Genomic DNA, 12,601 nt, shown 5'->3' with positions numbered 1-12,601 from the left:
AGACTCGCCCTGCTGTGCCAAAATCACTGAGCCTGGGGAGAGCAGAATGGCCCCACTGTTTCTGTATCACCGAACCAAGGGTAGAGCAAAGCAGCTCATCTGTGTCTGCATCAGTGATCCTGTGGCAGAGCAGAATGGCTCCACTTTATTTGTGTGACTGAGACTGTGGGGAGATGAGCCTATTCCACTGTGTCTCTATTACTGATCCTGGGGGAGAGCAGAGTGGCCGCACTTTGTCTGTATGACTGAGATTGTGGGAGAGCAGAACAGCCCCAGCATGTCTGAATCAGTGAGCCTTGGGGAGAGCTGACAGGCCCAACTATGTCTGTGTCAATGAGCCTGGTGGAGAACAGCGTGGCCGCACTTTGTCTGCATCACTGACCCTGGGGGAGAGTCGCCTGACCCAATGTATCTTTATCGCTGAGCGTGAGGCAGAGTGGACCGACCCTACTGTGTCTGCATCACTGAACCTTGGCTAGAGCAGTCCAGTCCCACTGCGTCTGTATCACTGAACCTGGGGGAGAGCAGAACAGCCCCACTGTGTCAGTATCACTAAACTGGGGGAGAGCAGACCGGCTCCACTGTGTCTGTATCACCGAACCTGGGGAAGCGCAAACCGGCTCCACTTTGTCTGTATCACTGAGGTTGGGGAGAGAAGACCGGCCCCACTGTGTCTGTATCACTGAGGTTGGGGAGAGAAGACCGGCCCCACTGTGTCTGTATCACTGAGCCTGGGGGAGTGCAGACTGGAAGCCACCTATCTTCAGATAAATACCCAGCAGAGGCTTTGTGACTTGGGGGAGATATTGTCCAGAGAAGTGACGGGTCAGGATTTCTTGGGATCTGAAGTTGGACCCTTGAGATATTGTTTTTGGTTTCGCTTTAGACAGTGTTTTGTGGGTGTTAACAGTTTTAAAGGCAGCTGGAGAAAACCTGCCAAGCAAGCAGTCACAATAAGTACCCGATTCCATCTCTTTGAGATGTTCTCAGAAGCAAGTGTAAGACATCGAGAAATTGATGCGACATTCCGAATGAAAGGCCTGCCAGAAACCCCTGTTGTCACATTTCTCTTGGAAAGCCTGTCAAACTGATCTTCACCTGGAAAGAAATGTTCCAGCAATGTCCTACTGACAGCCATCTACAGGCATTCGTGACACCAAACCAAAAAAGGACAGTTCTTCTTCTTCTTCTCTTCTTCAAGAATTAGTAAGTATTTGTCCAAGGCATTCTTTTTTTATTGTAAGAGAACTCTAAAGAAAACATCTCTATTTTTAAAGTTAACTGTTGTGCGTGTGTGTGTGAGTGAGAGTGAGTGAGTGTGAGAGAGAGAGACAGAGAGAGAGAGAGAAAGAGAGAGAGAGGCTAATGTAAAAATAGACCTCCATATTTCGCTCTGTGCGTTAATGCTTTGCTTCATTACTGGTTAAGTCTTGTTTTATAATAAACTGATAATTGTGTTGTTTACAGAGGAAAATTAATGGGGGACTTTTATTCTAGGATAAAGAATAGAATCTTTGACTGACTGTATCTGTAACTGGGTAAACACTGAAATATATGTTGTGAACTGTGGAGAATTGCAACCAGAAAAGAGAGTGCATTCTTCCTATTTCGGTCGTAACGCGAGAAATGCTTAAATATTGATGTTAAGAGAGACATGGGTGTCCTCGTACAAGGACTAAAGAAATTTAGAATGCAGTTCCAACAAGCAATTAGGAAGGCAAATGACATGCTGGCCTTTATTACAATGGATTGGAGTACAAGAATAAGAATGGCCTTGCTGGAGTTATACAGGGATTTGGTGCGACCACACCTGGAGTACTGTGTGCATTTTTGGTCTCCATATTTAAGGACGTATATACTTGCACTGGAGGTGGTACTGCGAAAGTTCACTAGATTGATTCCTGCCCTACAATCTCTGGAGTTTGGAAAAATTAGAGATACCTCATTGAAACGTACACGAATCTGAAAGGGCTGGACAGGATGGTCTCTGAGAGGCCGTTTCCCCTGGCTTGGGAATGCACAACACGGGAGTACATTTTCAAGGTAGAGGGGCGCTCAGTTATGACTCAGACGTGGAAAAGCTCCTTCAATAAAAGGGTTGTGAATCTTTTGAATTCTCTACTTCAGAAGGTGAAGGATGCCCAATCATTCAGTGTGCTTAAGGTCGGGATAGGCAAATCTATTTTGCCTCTCGGGGAATGAAATGATATGGAAAAGAGGCAGGAAAGTAGAGTTCAGAAAGAAGATAAGCCACCATCGCATTGATTGGCAAACAGGCTTGAAGCACTGAATGGTCTGCTCCTGCTCCTATTTCTTATTTGCTTATTTTCTTAGAATAAGAGACAATATTTGTTCTGTTGCTTAACCTTCCTCAGTGCATCTCATTGTTTAATCAATTTTAAAATTAGTGTAATGGGGTATTTCACCACATTCTTCAACTGAGCTCTGAACTTAGTCTGTGTCACAGCATAAATACAAGTATTTGTGCAGCAACTCAGGAGCTGAAGTATGAATCCCATTTCCATTAAAAAAGCAGGTAGAATTGCAGAGTTAGAACCCAACCACCACATGCGTTTCCATATAGAATGCACCATTAACTCTGACCATAGCAGTATGAAATTACCCGAGATAACGAACAGTAAAATTATGGATTTTCTTCGACTATCCATTTCTGGGTCTCTGGGGCTCTCTCCACTGCTGTGAGTCCGCAGTCGCCTTCGTGCTCTGCTGGCAACTATTATGTGTCTGACGGTAAAAACATTGAGTAGTAAAATCAAAACAAATGCGATGCCAGGTGTTATAATGCTATGAAAGAACGCGATTGTTCCCCAGACTGGTGAAGACATAACGTCTGTGTTTACACGGCAAAACCAGGGGCTGTTAAAACGGCTATACTGATTTGACACCAGAAAATACCAGGTGATGTCTTTTAAACAGCTCAGCACAGTCACTGCTCCAAGAACCACATCAGCTGTTTTCTCTTTGCAATATCTAGTTTTTAACTTCTGGCAACAAATGGCCACAAATCGATCAAAGGTGAAAGCGACTGTGAACCAGACAGAACAGTCTGTTGCTGCATAAAGCAAGGTGGCATGGATATTACACACACGGATGTAATAAAGTGGGAAAAATGCTTCCCGATAACGAATTGGAATGTGCCTTAAAATCAGGTCGAGGACAATGACCAGTAGATCCGCCACAGCCATGGCCACCAGGTAGCGAGTGACACATCTGGAGAGACCGCACTTTCCTCGAGAGAGAATTACTATCGTCAATAGGTTAACTGTGATGGAGGGAAATTGTTACAGTGTGAATGCATGCCTATTGAGATTTGAAAATCTGTTACTGTGTCCGTGACATACTGAACTGATTTTGCATGTGGCAGGATTATCCACTGCAGACAGTGATTGTCATTCAATGACGTCAACCATTTAACCATAAAAGTTATTATCTGGGATGACGTGGACAAATGAAAATGAACATGTCAAAATGAATAAAGGATGCTGCTGAGATGCTGGTGTATTTAATGCTCCAGTAAAATAAACAAATAAATAAAATTTTAGTGTCACAGGGATAATAAGGACTACAGGAGCTAGGCTTCCATTCGGAAATGTCAGCATGTGTTCACAGACTATAGTTAGTGCAAAGCATTCAGCCCAGGCTGTTGCTCTTGGTCATTAACCAATGACTGTGGGTTTGGATGATGGAATCAACCCAGTTTCATGTTCCAGATCATTTGCCAGCGATGCTGGGTCAGATTGAGGAATCAACTTCTGTTGCTGGCTCTGATCAATCGGCAATGACCCAGTGAAAATTGGTGGGAGGGGGTGGGGAATGAACATAGCTTCCTGCTTGTGGCATTTTTCAAGGAACAGTGGCCTAGTGTGGGGATAAGCCCTGGATCCTTGTCCTTCGTATCAATCACTGACCCTTGGTTTGTTTAGGGGAACTCAGTCCTGCTTCCTGTTCCTCATCTTTGCCCAGTGATTTCTGTTAGCGTGAGGTAATCGGTCTAGGAGAGTGCCCTTCATCCTTACTGAGTGACCCTGCATTGTTGTGGGAAACCAGTCCAGGTTCCTGCTCCAGATCTGTACCCACTGATCCAGGGCATCTTCCCAGTATCCTGCGACTTATCTTTAGCCAGTGACCCTGGGTTATGTGACAGTATCATAATATGACCTTCCTTCTCACTCTGCAATGAAGTGTATCGACCTAGGATTCACCTGTCAGTAATTTTTCAGTTGCACCATTGGAAATGCGATTGTGCATGGCTGTTTCTAATGGATTGTGCGTGGCATGATGTCGCTGAAGTAACATGACTTCTTCCGCACTGCTTGAAAATGGGCAGATAACAGGTGGCCAATGTGACATCGCTCATTTACCTCCACCGCCCAGGACGTTCATTTAACCCAGAAAACGGGAGCTGGCTTGGAAAATGAAACAGTGAACCAAGTGTGGAGGGGGAAAAAAAGCTTGGCTGCAAGACCTCTTGTGAGCATTGGAAGACCTCCGTGGAACTGTAAATGCAAGAAGTGCATAAGTCCAACAGAGGAGAGGAGAAACTGATTAAATCTAGATGAGGTTCAGATGCAATTGTACTTTCTCAAACAACTTTTGAAAAAGAAAAATAATATCCAATTATTTTTGAGTAACTGCAGAATCAGCCATACCGTTCCTGTAAGATCTGATGGTTCAATATGATTAAAATATATTCTGTAACAACATATTGTGTGTTTACATTCTCAGTAATCTTGCTGTTGTGATACACTACACTGAGGTGTCAGAGAGTATCTTAATGACAGTAAAAGGCCGAATGAATTCTTGTCCCCATTCAGGCATAATTGGACAAGTTTCTAAACATTGACGTTGCCAAATCAATGTATTATTCACAATACCATGGTGATAATCAGGAGCATTTACACTAAAGGAGACATTGACAGAATCGAAATTGAATTGTTGGACAGTTTGTGAGATTCCCTCACATGCAACAGGTTTGCAGGACAGAATTCAAATTATTTCAAAGCAATATTTGGAAATTAATTCACTGGAAAATCGATGAAAAAAAATTACCATTGCCCCTAAGTTAACTTACAGGAAAGCAAATAAAGAGGGAAATTCTCCATCAGACTGGCAGGAAAAGCAGTAGTCTGATGGATTTTGGGTGAAATTTATCGGTTTGTTATTGCATTCAGTAACGGATATAATTATTGTTTCTGCAACACGGATTTAATAAAATAATAACGATGGGATTGTGAAATAGATCAACAAACAGGTACTTCTGCGGGAATCAGGAGAGGACGAGACGCACAAAATGAAGGGGATTAAATTAAAAATGATAAATAATAGCCTTACAGTAAATCAGCATCCCAGTAAATATTGAGAAGAGTAACAGTGTTCAGGAGGTATATTTTCAACATTGTTGTTCTTGTTTGTTTTTCTTGCTGTAGATATAATCGTACATTGCTGTTCCACAGTGTTCAGTATTTGCATCATTTTACTGAAATCGATTAATGACTTGGACGTATGAACATAGGGCAACATTTCGAAATTTGCAACTGACAGGCAGTGTGGAACTGAAGTTAAAAGTGAGGAAGAGGGTAATAAATTTCAAAAGGACACTAGAAGGCTAGTGAAATGGGCGGATACATGGAAGATGGCATTCAGTGCAGAAAAGTCATAGACATTGATGGCATGGACTTGTCTGCAAAAAGGACAATTTCAACCTTTGAAGGAGGCATGAATAATAGAAATGCCAATATACACTAAGAATGATAGTGGAAGAAATCAGAAGACATTGAAAGTCTGGCTGAACCAGCAGACACCTGCAATTTTCAATTTAAAATTTGGTGGCACAGTGGTTAGCACCGCGACCTCACAGCTCCAATGACCTATGTTCAGTTCTGGGTACTGCCTGTGCAGAATTTGCAAGCTCTCCCTATGACCGCGTGGTTTCCGACGGGTGCTCCGGTTTCCTCCCACAGCCAAGGACTTGCAGGTTAATAGGTAAATTGGCCATTGTAAATTGCCCCTAGTGTAGGTAGGTGGTAGGAGAATGATGGGCATGTGATAGGGAATATGGGGTTAATGTAGGATTAGTATAAATGGGTGGCTGTTGGTCGGCACAGACTCGGTGGGCCGAAGGGCCTGTTTCAGTGCTGTATCTCTAAATAAATAAATAAACCAGGAAACATAATTGATACATTTGGGTAGGCAGTAAGAGGAGAAGCAATATAAACCGTGTGATGTATTTTTTTCAATGACAGGACAGTAGAAAAATAAAGCAAAATACTGTGGATGCTGGAAATCTGAAATAAAAACAAGAAATGCTGGAACCACTCAGCAGGTCTGGCAGCATCTGTGAAAAGAGAAGCAGAGTTAACGTTTCGGGTCAGTGACCCTTCTTCGGAACTGGTAGAACAATAAAGTTGAATAGTTAGAAAGAAATGTTCAACGTCGATGAATTATTGCGTGGGCACCATTTATGGTTTTGCGTCCAATTCTGAGCACATAGGAACATATGACAAGCGGGAAAAAAAGGCGGAAGCCATTTATCTCTTTAGCCTGCTTGCCATTCAGTGAGACCATGGCTTAACTACGACCTAACTCGATATATCTCCCTTCATCCCATATCATCAACACATTTCAGTAACACACTTCTATCAATATCAGGCTTAATGTTGTTAATTGATTTAGTATCAATTGACATGTGCAGAAGAAACTTCAAAAGTCTCCCACACTTTGTGCGTAGTAATGTTGCAAAGTTTCATTCTTGAAAAGTCAAGCTCGTTTTTTAATTTTTTTTTCATGGGTAGAGAGCATCGCTGGCAAGGCGAGCATTGATTGTCCATCCAGAGTTACTCTTGAAAAGGTGGTGGTGAGCCGCCTTCTCGACCCACTGCACTCCTTGTGATGTAGGTGCACATACAGTGCTGTTTGGGAGAGATATCCAGGATATTGACCCAGTGACAGTGGAGGAATGTGATACAGTTTCAAGTCAGGATATGTGTGGCTTGGCGGCAAACTGGCAAGTGGTAGTTTTCTCATTCGTGTGTTGCCCTTGCTCTTCTAGGTGCTGGAGTTTGTGAATTTAAAAGGTGCTGTCGAAGGACGAATGGCAAGTTGCTGCAGTGCATCTGGCAGCTGGTACTCACTGCTACCACTGTGTGATAGCAGTGGGAGGACTGATGGTGTAAGGTAATGGATGGGCTGCTGATGTATCGGATTGCTTTGTCTTGGATGTTATTGAGCTGCTTTCGTGTTGTTGTATCTCTAGCCATTCAGAAAGTGCAAATTACTTCGTAACACTCCTATCTCTTGCTTTGTAAATTGTGCACAGGCTTTGGGGAGTGCGGAGGTGAGGTACTCGCTGTAGAATTTCCAGCCACTGACCTGAAATTGAAGTTATTGTGTTTATAAGGCTGGTACAGTTAGTTATCTGGTCAACTACAATGGTCAGAGTCTTGATGTGGTGCATTTGGGCATGGTAATTGCATTGGCCTTCAAGGAAATGTGGCTACATTGAGTCTTGTTGGAGATCATCATTATCTGACACTTGCGTGGCATGTATGTTACTTGCTAGATATTAGTCCAAGCTTGAATATTATCCAGATCTTGCTGAATGTAGGCACGTTTGGCTTCCATAACTCAAGAGGTAAATGGTACTGAACACTGTGAAACCATTAGTGAACACTCCAAATTCAGGCCTTATGATGGAGGTATGTTCATTTATGCAGCAGATGAAGATGATTAAGGCTAAGACACAACCCTGAGGAACTCGTGACACGATGTCCAGACACTGAGATGATTAGCATCCAAATACCAATAGCATCTTCCTCTACTCTCGGTACGACCATAACCATCAGACAGTTTCCATTTGATTCTAATTGACTTCACTTTTGTTCATTCTCCTTGTTGCTGCAGTCAGTGAAATGTTTCCTTGTTGACAACGGAACCACTCTCACCTCACCTCCTGATTCAGATTCTTTGTCCATGTTTCTACAGGGCTCTAACGATATCCGTAACTGATTGGCCCCGTCAGAGTTCAATCTGAGCATCTGTGAGTGGAATATTGCTGAATAAATTCTGTTCGATAGCACTGTTGACGATACCTTCCATCAAGGTACTGATGATTAAGAGTAGTCTGACTGGGTGCTTGGATTTTCCAACTTTTTGTTGACAGGACATATTTGGGTTATTTTCCACAATGTTGTAGCTGCACTAGAACAGCATGGCTCGCACCGGCCTAGGGCTGAATTTAGTGTAGGCGTGGAAGCTAGTTATGGTGGCGTCGGCGAACAGCTAATTGCAACACAGCCATCTACCCAGAAATTTGATGTTGTGTCATTAGTTACTGGGTTTTTTTTTCAATGGTGGGAAAGCACAATGGTGGAATTTAAATATTACTAAAACTGATACTGATTTAATGACGGTTGAGTGATTCTGTGAATGGGGGTGGCATTTACGTGCCTCTGGATTTATGACAAGTAAAACCTGGCAGTATTGAGTCGAAGGTGCACATTGCAGTGAGGAGTAGGCAATTCGGAACATTTCTGCATTGGAGAAGAGGCTGGTTTGGAGATGATTGCAGGACTGCATGTATATGTGCACTTAAAGGGAGCGGGGTACCGGGAACTCTGCCAGTATGTCTGGGGTACTGCGGGCTCTGAAAGAAGGTTGCCGTACTAGGGGCTCTGTGAGGGGCCACGGGTTCTGGGGCTCTGGGAAATGCCCGGGGCACTGAAGGCTTTGCAAGTGGACCTGGAGTTCTGGAGACTCTGCAGGGATCCCGGGGTATCATGGATTCTGCAACAGGCTCTTTGGTTACTGGGGGCTCGGCAACAGTCTCCAGAGTATGAGTGCTTTGCAGTGGGATCCAGGGATCCGGGGGCTGCACAAGGGGGTGAAGAGTGAGTTTGGTGATGTTTGTTGGAGATCAGTATAGGGTTTAGTTTAGTTTAGTTTAGAGATACAGCACTGAAACAGGCCCTTCGGCCCACCGAGTCTGTGCCGACCATCAACCACCCATTTATACTAATCCTACACTAATCCCATATTCCTACCACATCCCCACCTGTCCCTATATTTTTCTCTACCACCTACCTATACTAGGGGCAATTTCTAATGGCCAATTTTCCTATCAACCTGCAAGTCTTTTGGCATGTGGGAGGAAACCGGAGCACCCGGAGGAAACCGACGCGGACACAGGGATAACTTGCAAACTCCACACAGGCAGTACCAGGAATTGAACCCGGGTCGCTGGAGCTGTGAGGCTGCGGTGCTAACCACTGCGCCACTATGCCGCCCGCTTTGTGATGGGCCTGCTTACTCACACTACTGGAAGAGAAGATGGATCACCATTAAGGTTGGGATTTTAATCCATCAGCCACTCCACCAGCAGAATTGTCACTTCCCCCGGTACCAATGCATGAGGCCAAATAAGTTGAGCAATGAGCAACAATGTCCCTAATTCTGGCGTACAAATCTTCAGCACTACAGCCAGGATGTTGTCAGGACCCATAGCCATCGCCGTATCAAGCACACAATATTCAGCTCTTTCTTGCGATGATGTAGACTAAAGTCATTTGGTGAAAGACTGACATCTGTGATGATGAGGACGTCAGAAGGAGGCCGAGATGGATTATTCACTTGGCAAATCTGCCTGAGGATGTTTGCAATGTTCCAGCCTTGTTTTTGCACTGACATACTGAGCTGAATAACCCATTATGATGGAGATATTTGTGAATGTTCCTCTTCTGGTTAGTCATTTAAATGTCGACCATTCATCACAACTGGATGTGGCTGGACTGCAGATCTTTGATTAGCTGGTTGTGAGATCGCTTAACTTTTTCTCTACAAGTCTGCTTCTTATTGAACAAAGGGTGGTCCCCTGGTTTGATGATAACAGTAGAGTGAATGATATGCCGTGCCATGAGTTTACAGATTGTGCAGCAACAGCATTCTGCTACTGCTAGTGGTGCAAATAACCTTATGGATGTTTTGAGCAGATAGTTCTGTTCTGAATCTTTTCACTATGCCATTGTCCTAGATTTCCCAACCAGCAAGAAACAGTTTCTCTCTTTCTACCCTATCTTTTCCATCCAACAAGTTGGTAATTTCGAGGGAATACACTCACACTCCGCACCCCGGTTTTTGTAATCTTTCCATGTTATTTACAAATTGAAGTCCAGTTACCATTCTTGTAAATCTACTCTTCACCCACTCTGTGGAAAATTTATGCACCTTTCCTAATTTGTGGTGCTGAGAACTGCTCATAGAATTCCCAGCATCGTCCAGCCAGGGCTTTGTACAACTGAAACAGGAATTTTTCACCCTGATATTCTATCACTCGAAATATAATGTTCAACATTCTATTCCTTTTGATTACTTACTGTGTTTGTTCACTATATGTTTATGATCTGTGTACCTGGACCCCAAGCGTCATTGGACTTGCCATATTTCTAATGCTTCAGCATTTACGGAGGACCTGTTCTATCCTATTTCGGATAAAAGTGGATGACCTCGCATTTGTACACATTGAAATATAATCCGAAAACTTTTGTCCATTCACTTAATCTGTCAATATCTCTTTGTAATTTTACCATACAAACATAGGTACGAACATACGAATTTGGAGCCAATCGGTCCCACCAGCCTGCTTTGTCGTTCAATAAGTTCGTGGCTGAACTGATTACTTCACATTTCCACCTTCCCTCGATAACCTTCCACCCCCTTGCGGACAAAGAATCTATCTACCTCTGTCTTAAAAATATTCAAAAACCCCCCTTCCACCACCTTTTGAGGAGGAGAATTCCAAAAGACTCACGACCCTCTAAGAGAAAAAAAAATCTCCTCATCTCTGGCTTAAATGTGCGACCCCTTATTTTTAAACAGTGACACCACCACCCACCCCCCCCCCCCACTTCTAGATTCTCCCACAGGGTGAAACATCCTTTCCACATCCACCCTAACAAGACCCCTCAGGATCGTATACGTTTCAATAAAGTCGCCTCCTACTTTTCTAAATTGCAGCAGATACAAGCCTCACCTGTCCAATCTTTCCTCATAAGACAACCCGCCCATTCCAGGTATTATTCTAGTAAACCTGCTCTGCACTGCCTCCAACGCATTTACATCCTTCCTGAATTAAGGAGACCAATACTGTACACAGTACTCCGGATGTGATCTCACCAATGCCCTGTATAGCTGAAGCATAACCTCCCTACTTCTGTATTCAATTCCCCTTGTGATAAATGATAACATTCTATTAGCTTTCCTAATTACATGCTGTACCTGCATGATAACGTTTGGAGATTCATGCACTAGGACTTCTCTGCATCATTCTATGAATATGAATTTATTAGCATGAAACATTGAGAGAGAGACAGACAGAGAGAGTGAGAGATGGGAATAAAAATGGAGGGAGAGAGGGAACGACAGGGTAAGATAGAGTGAGGAAGGAATTAATTGCAGAAAGGTAATTCGATGAATAATTGAAGGGGAATGATTTGTGCAACTATGGAGAAAGGGAAGGCTAATGGAAATTACTGAAGAGGTAAGACCGTGGATGAATTTGAATAAATATATGATACTCTTAAACTCAAGACTCTGGCGGATCTGGAGTAGTATACCTCAGTGAGCACATAGATAAGGGGTGAATGGGACGTGGTATGAGTTAGCATATAGATGCAGAGTTTTTGGTGTGGTCTGCTGTCACGCCGTGCAGTATAGTACTGGCTTAGACAATTCTGGACTTAGAAAAGGCATGGACAGGCCTTTCAGACGCAGATAGGCTGATGGGAGGAAAGGGCAATAATCTGGATGTGGTAGTAGGCACGATTCATGTTCTGAAACTATATCAATGCAGAACTCATCTGAAGGCCAAGTAGAATGCTGAGCTAAACAACAGCCTGTTTGAATCTCCGGCAGTGGGCAGTGCCTGGATTGCAGTGAATGAATAGTGAACAGAATTTATGGTGGAGAACAAAGGGATAGCTTTGGGCTGCCCAAGTTTTAAATGGCAAGACCAGTAACACAGTGAACCTTGATATTCAGATCTAAGAGCTGAACATAGGGACATACCAGAGACAAAGGAAACAGCAAGGAGAGTAGAGAAAATAACATGATTGTAGAATTAAACGTTGGACATAGATACTTACCAGGGACACCAACAACAGCGAGGATGGGATAATAAATCTTTTGAATAATCAGAAGGCCATAATGGATTCGATGATCTAATTTCATCCACGCATAATATGTCGAAAGATAGTCAAACTCCCAGGAGAAACTCCTCCTCATTGTTGGAACATTCAAATCAACTGTTCTCAGACTCTGATCCATTGTTATAATTCTACCAAATACTATTCTCAGATTCCAGACAGTTGTTGTAATATTCCACACTCAGATCTATCCTCTCCCTCTCACTGAAAAAGCTGATCCATGTTAGTGGCAGAGGTGATGCTGCTGAACACATTGAAAGCAGTACGTAATTAATAGAAGAGGAAAACCCTCCAGTGGCACAACTGGGTCCCATTGAGATTAACATTAATTACAGTCACTGAACAAACAGCATCAGTTAACCCTTTTCAATCCAGCACTATCCACA

The 12,601-nt window shown here is 43.3% G+C and overlaps 1 protein-coding gene across 1 annotated transcript; it reads right to left on the bottom strand.

The window, feature by feature from the left end:
• Nucleotides 1-2,381: 2,381 nt before the first annotated feature.
• Nucleotides 2,382-12,294, bottom strand: LOC137381161 (probable G-protein coupled receptor 139). Its single transcript, XM_068053544.1, has 2 exons — nucleotides 12,156-12,294; nucleotides 2,382-3,283 (listed from the first exon to the last, which is right to left on the bottom strand). Exons 1-2 carry the CDS (start codon nucleotides 12,292-12,294, stop codon nucleotides 2,382-2,384), a joined length of 1,041 nt encoding a protein of 346 aa, XP_067909645.1.
• Between the last annotated feature and the right edge of the window lie 307 nt (nucleotides 12,295-12,601).

This window comes from Heterodontus francisci, chromosome 21, assembly GCF_036365525.1.
Source record: "Heterodontus francisci isolate sHetFra1 chromosome 21, sHetFra1.hap1, whole genome shotgun sequence".
Classification (NCBI taxonomy): Eukaryota; Metazoa; Chordata; class Chondrichthyes; order Heterodontiformes; family Heterodontidae; genus Heterodontus; species Heterodontus francisci.
The sequence above is the reverse complement of the archived record's forward strand: the minus strand, read 5'-3'. Positions and strand labels throughout refer to the sequence as shown.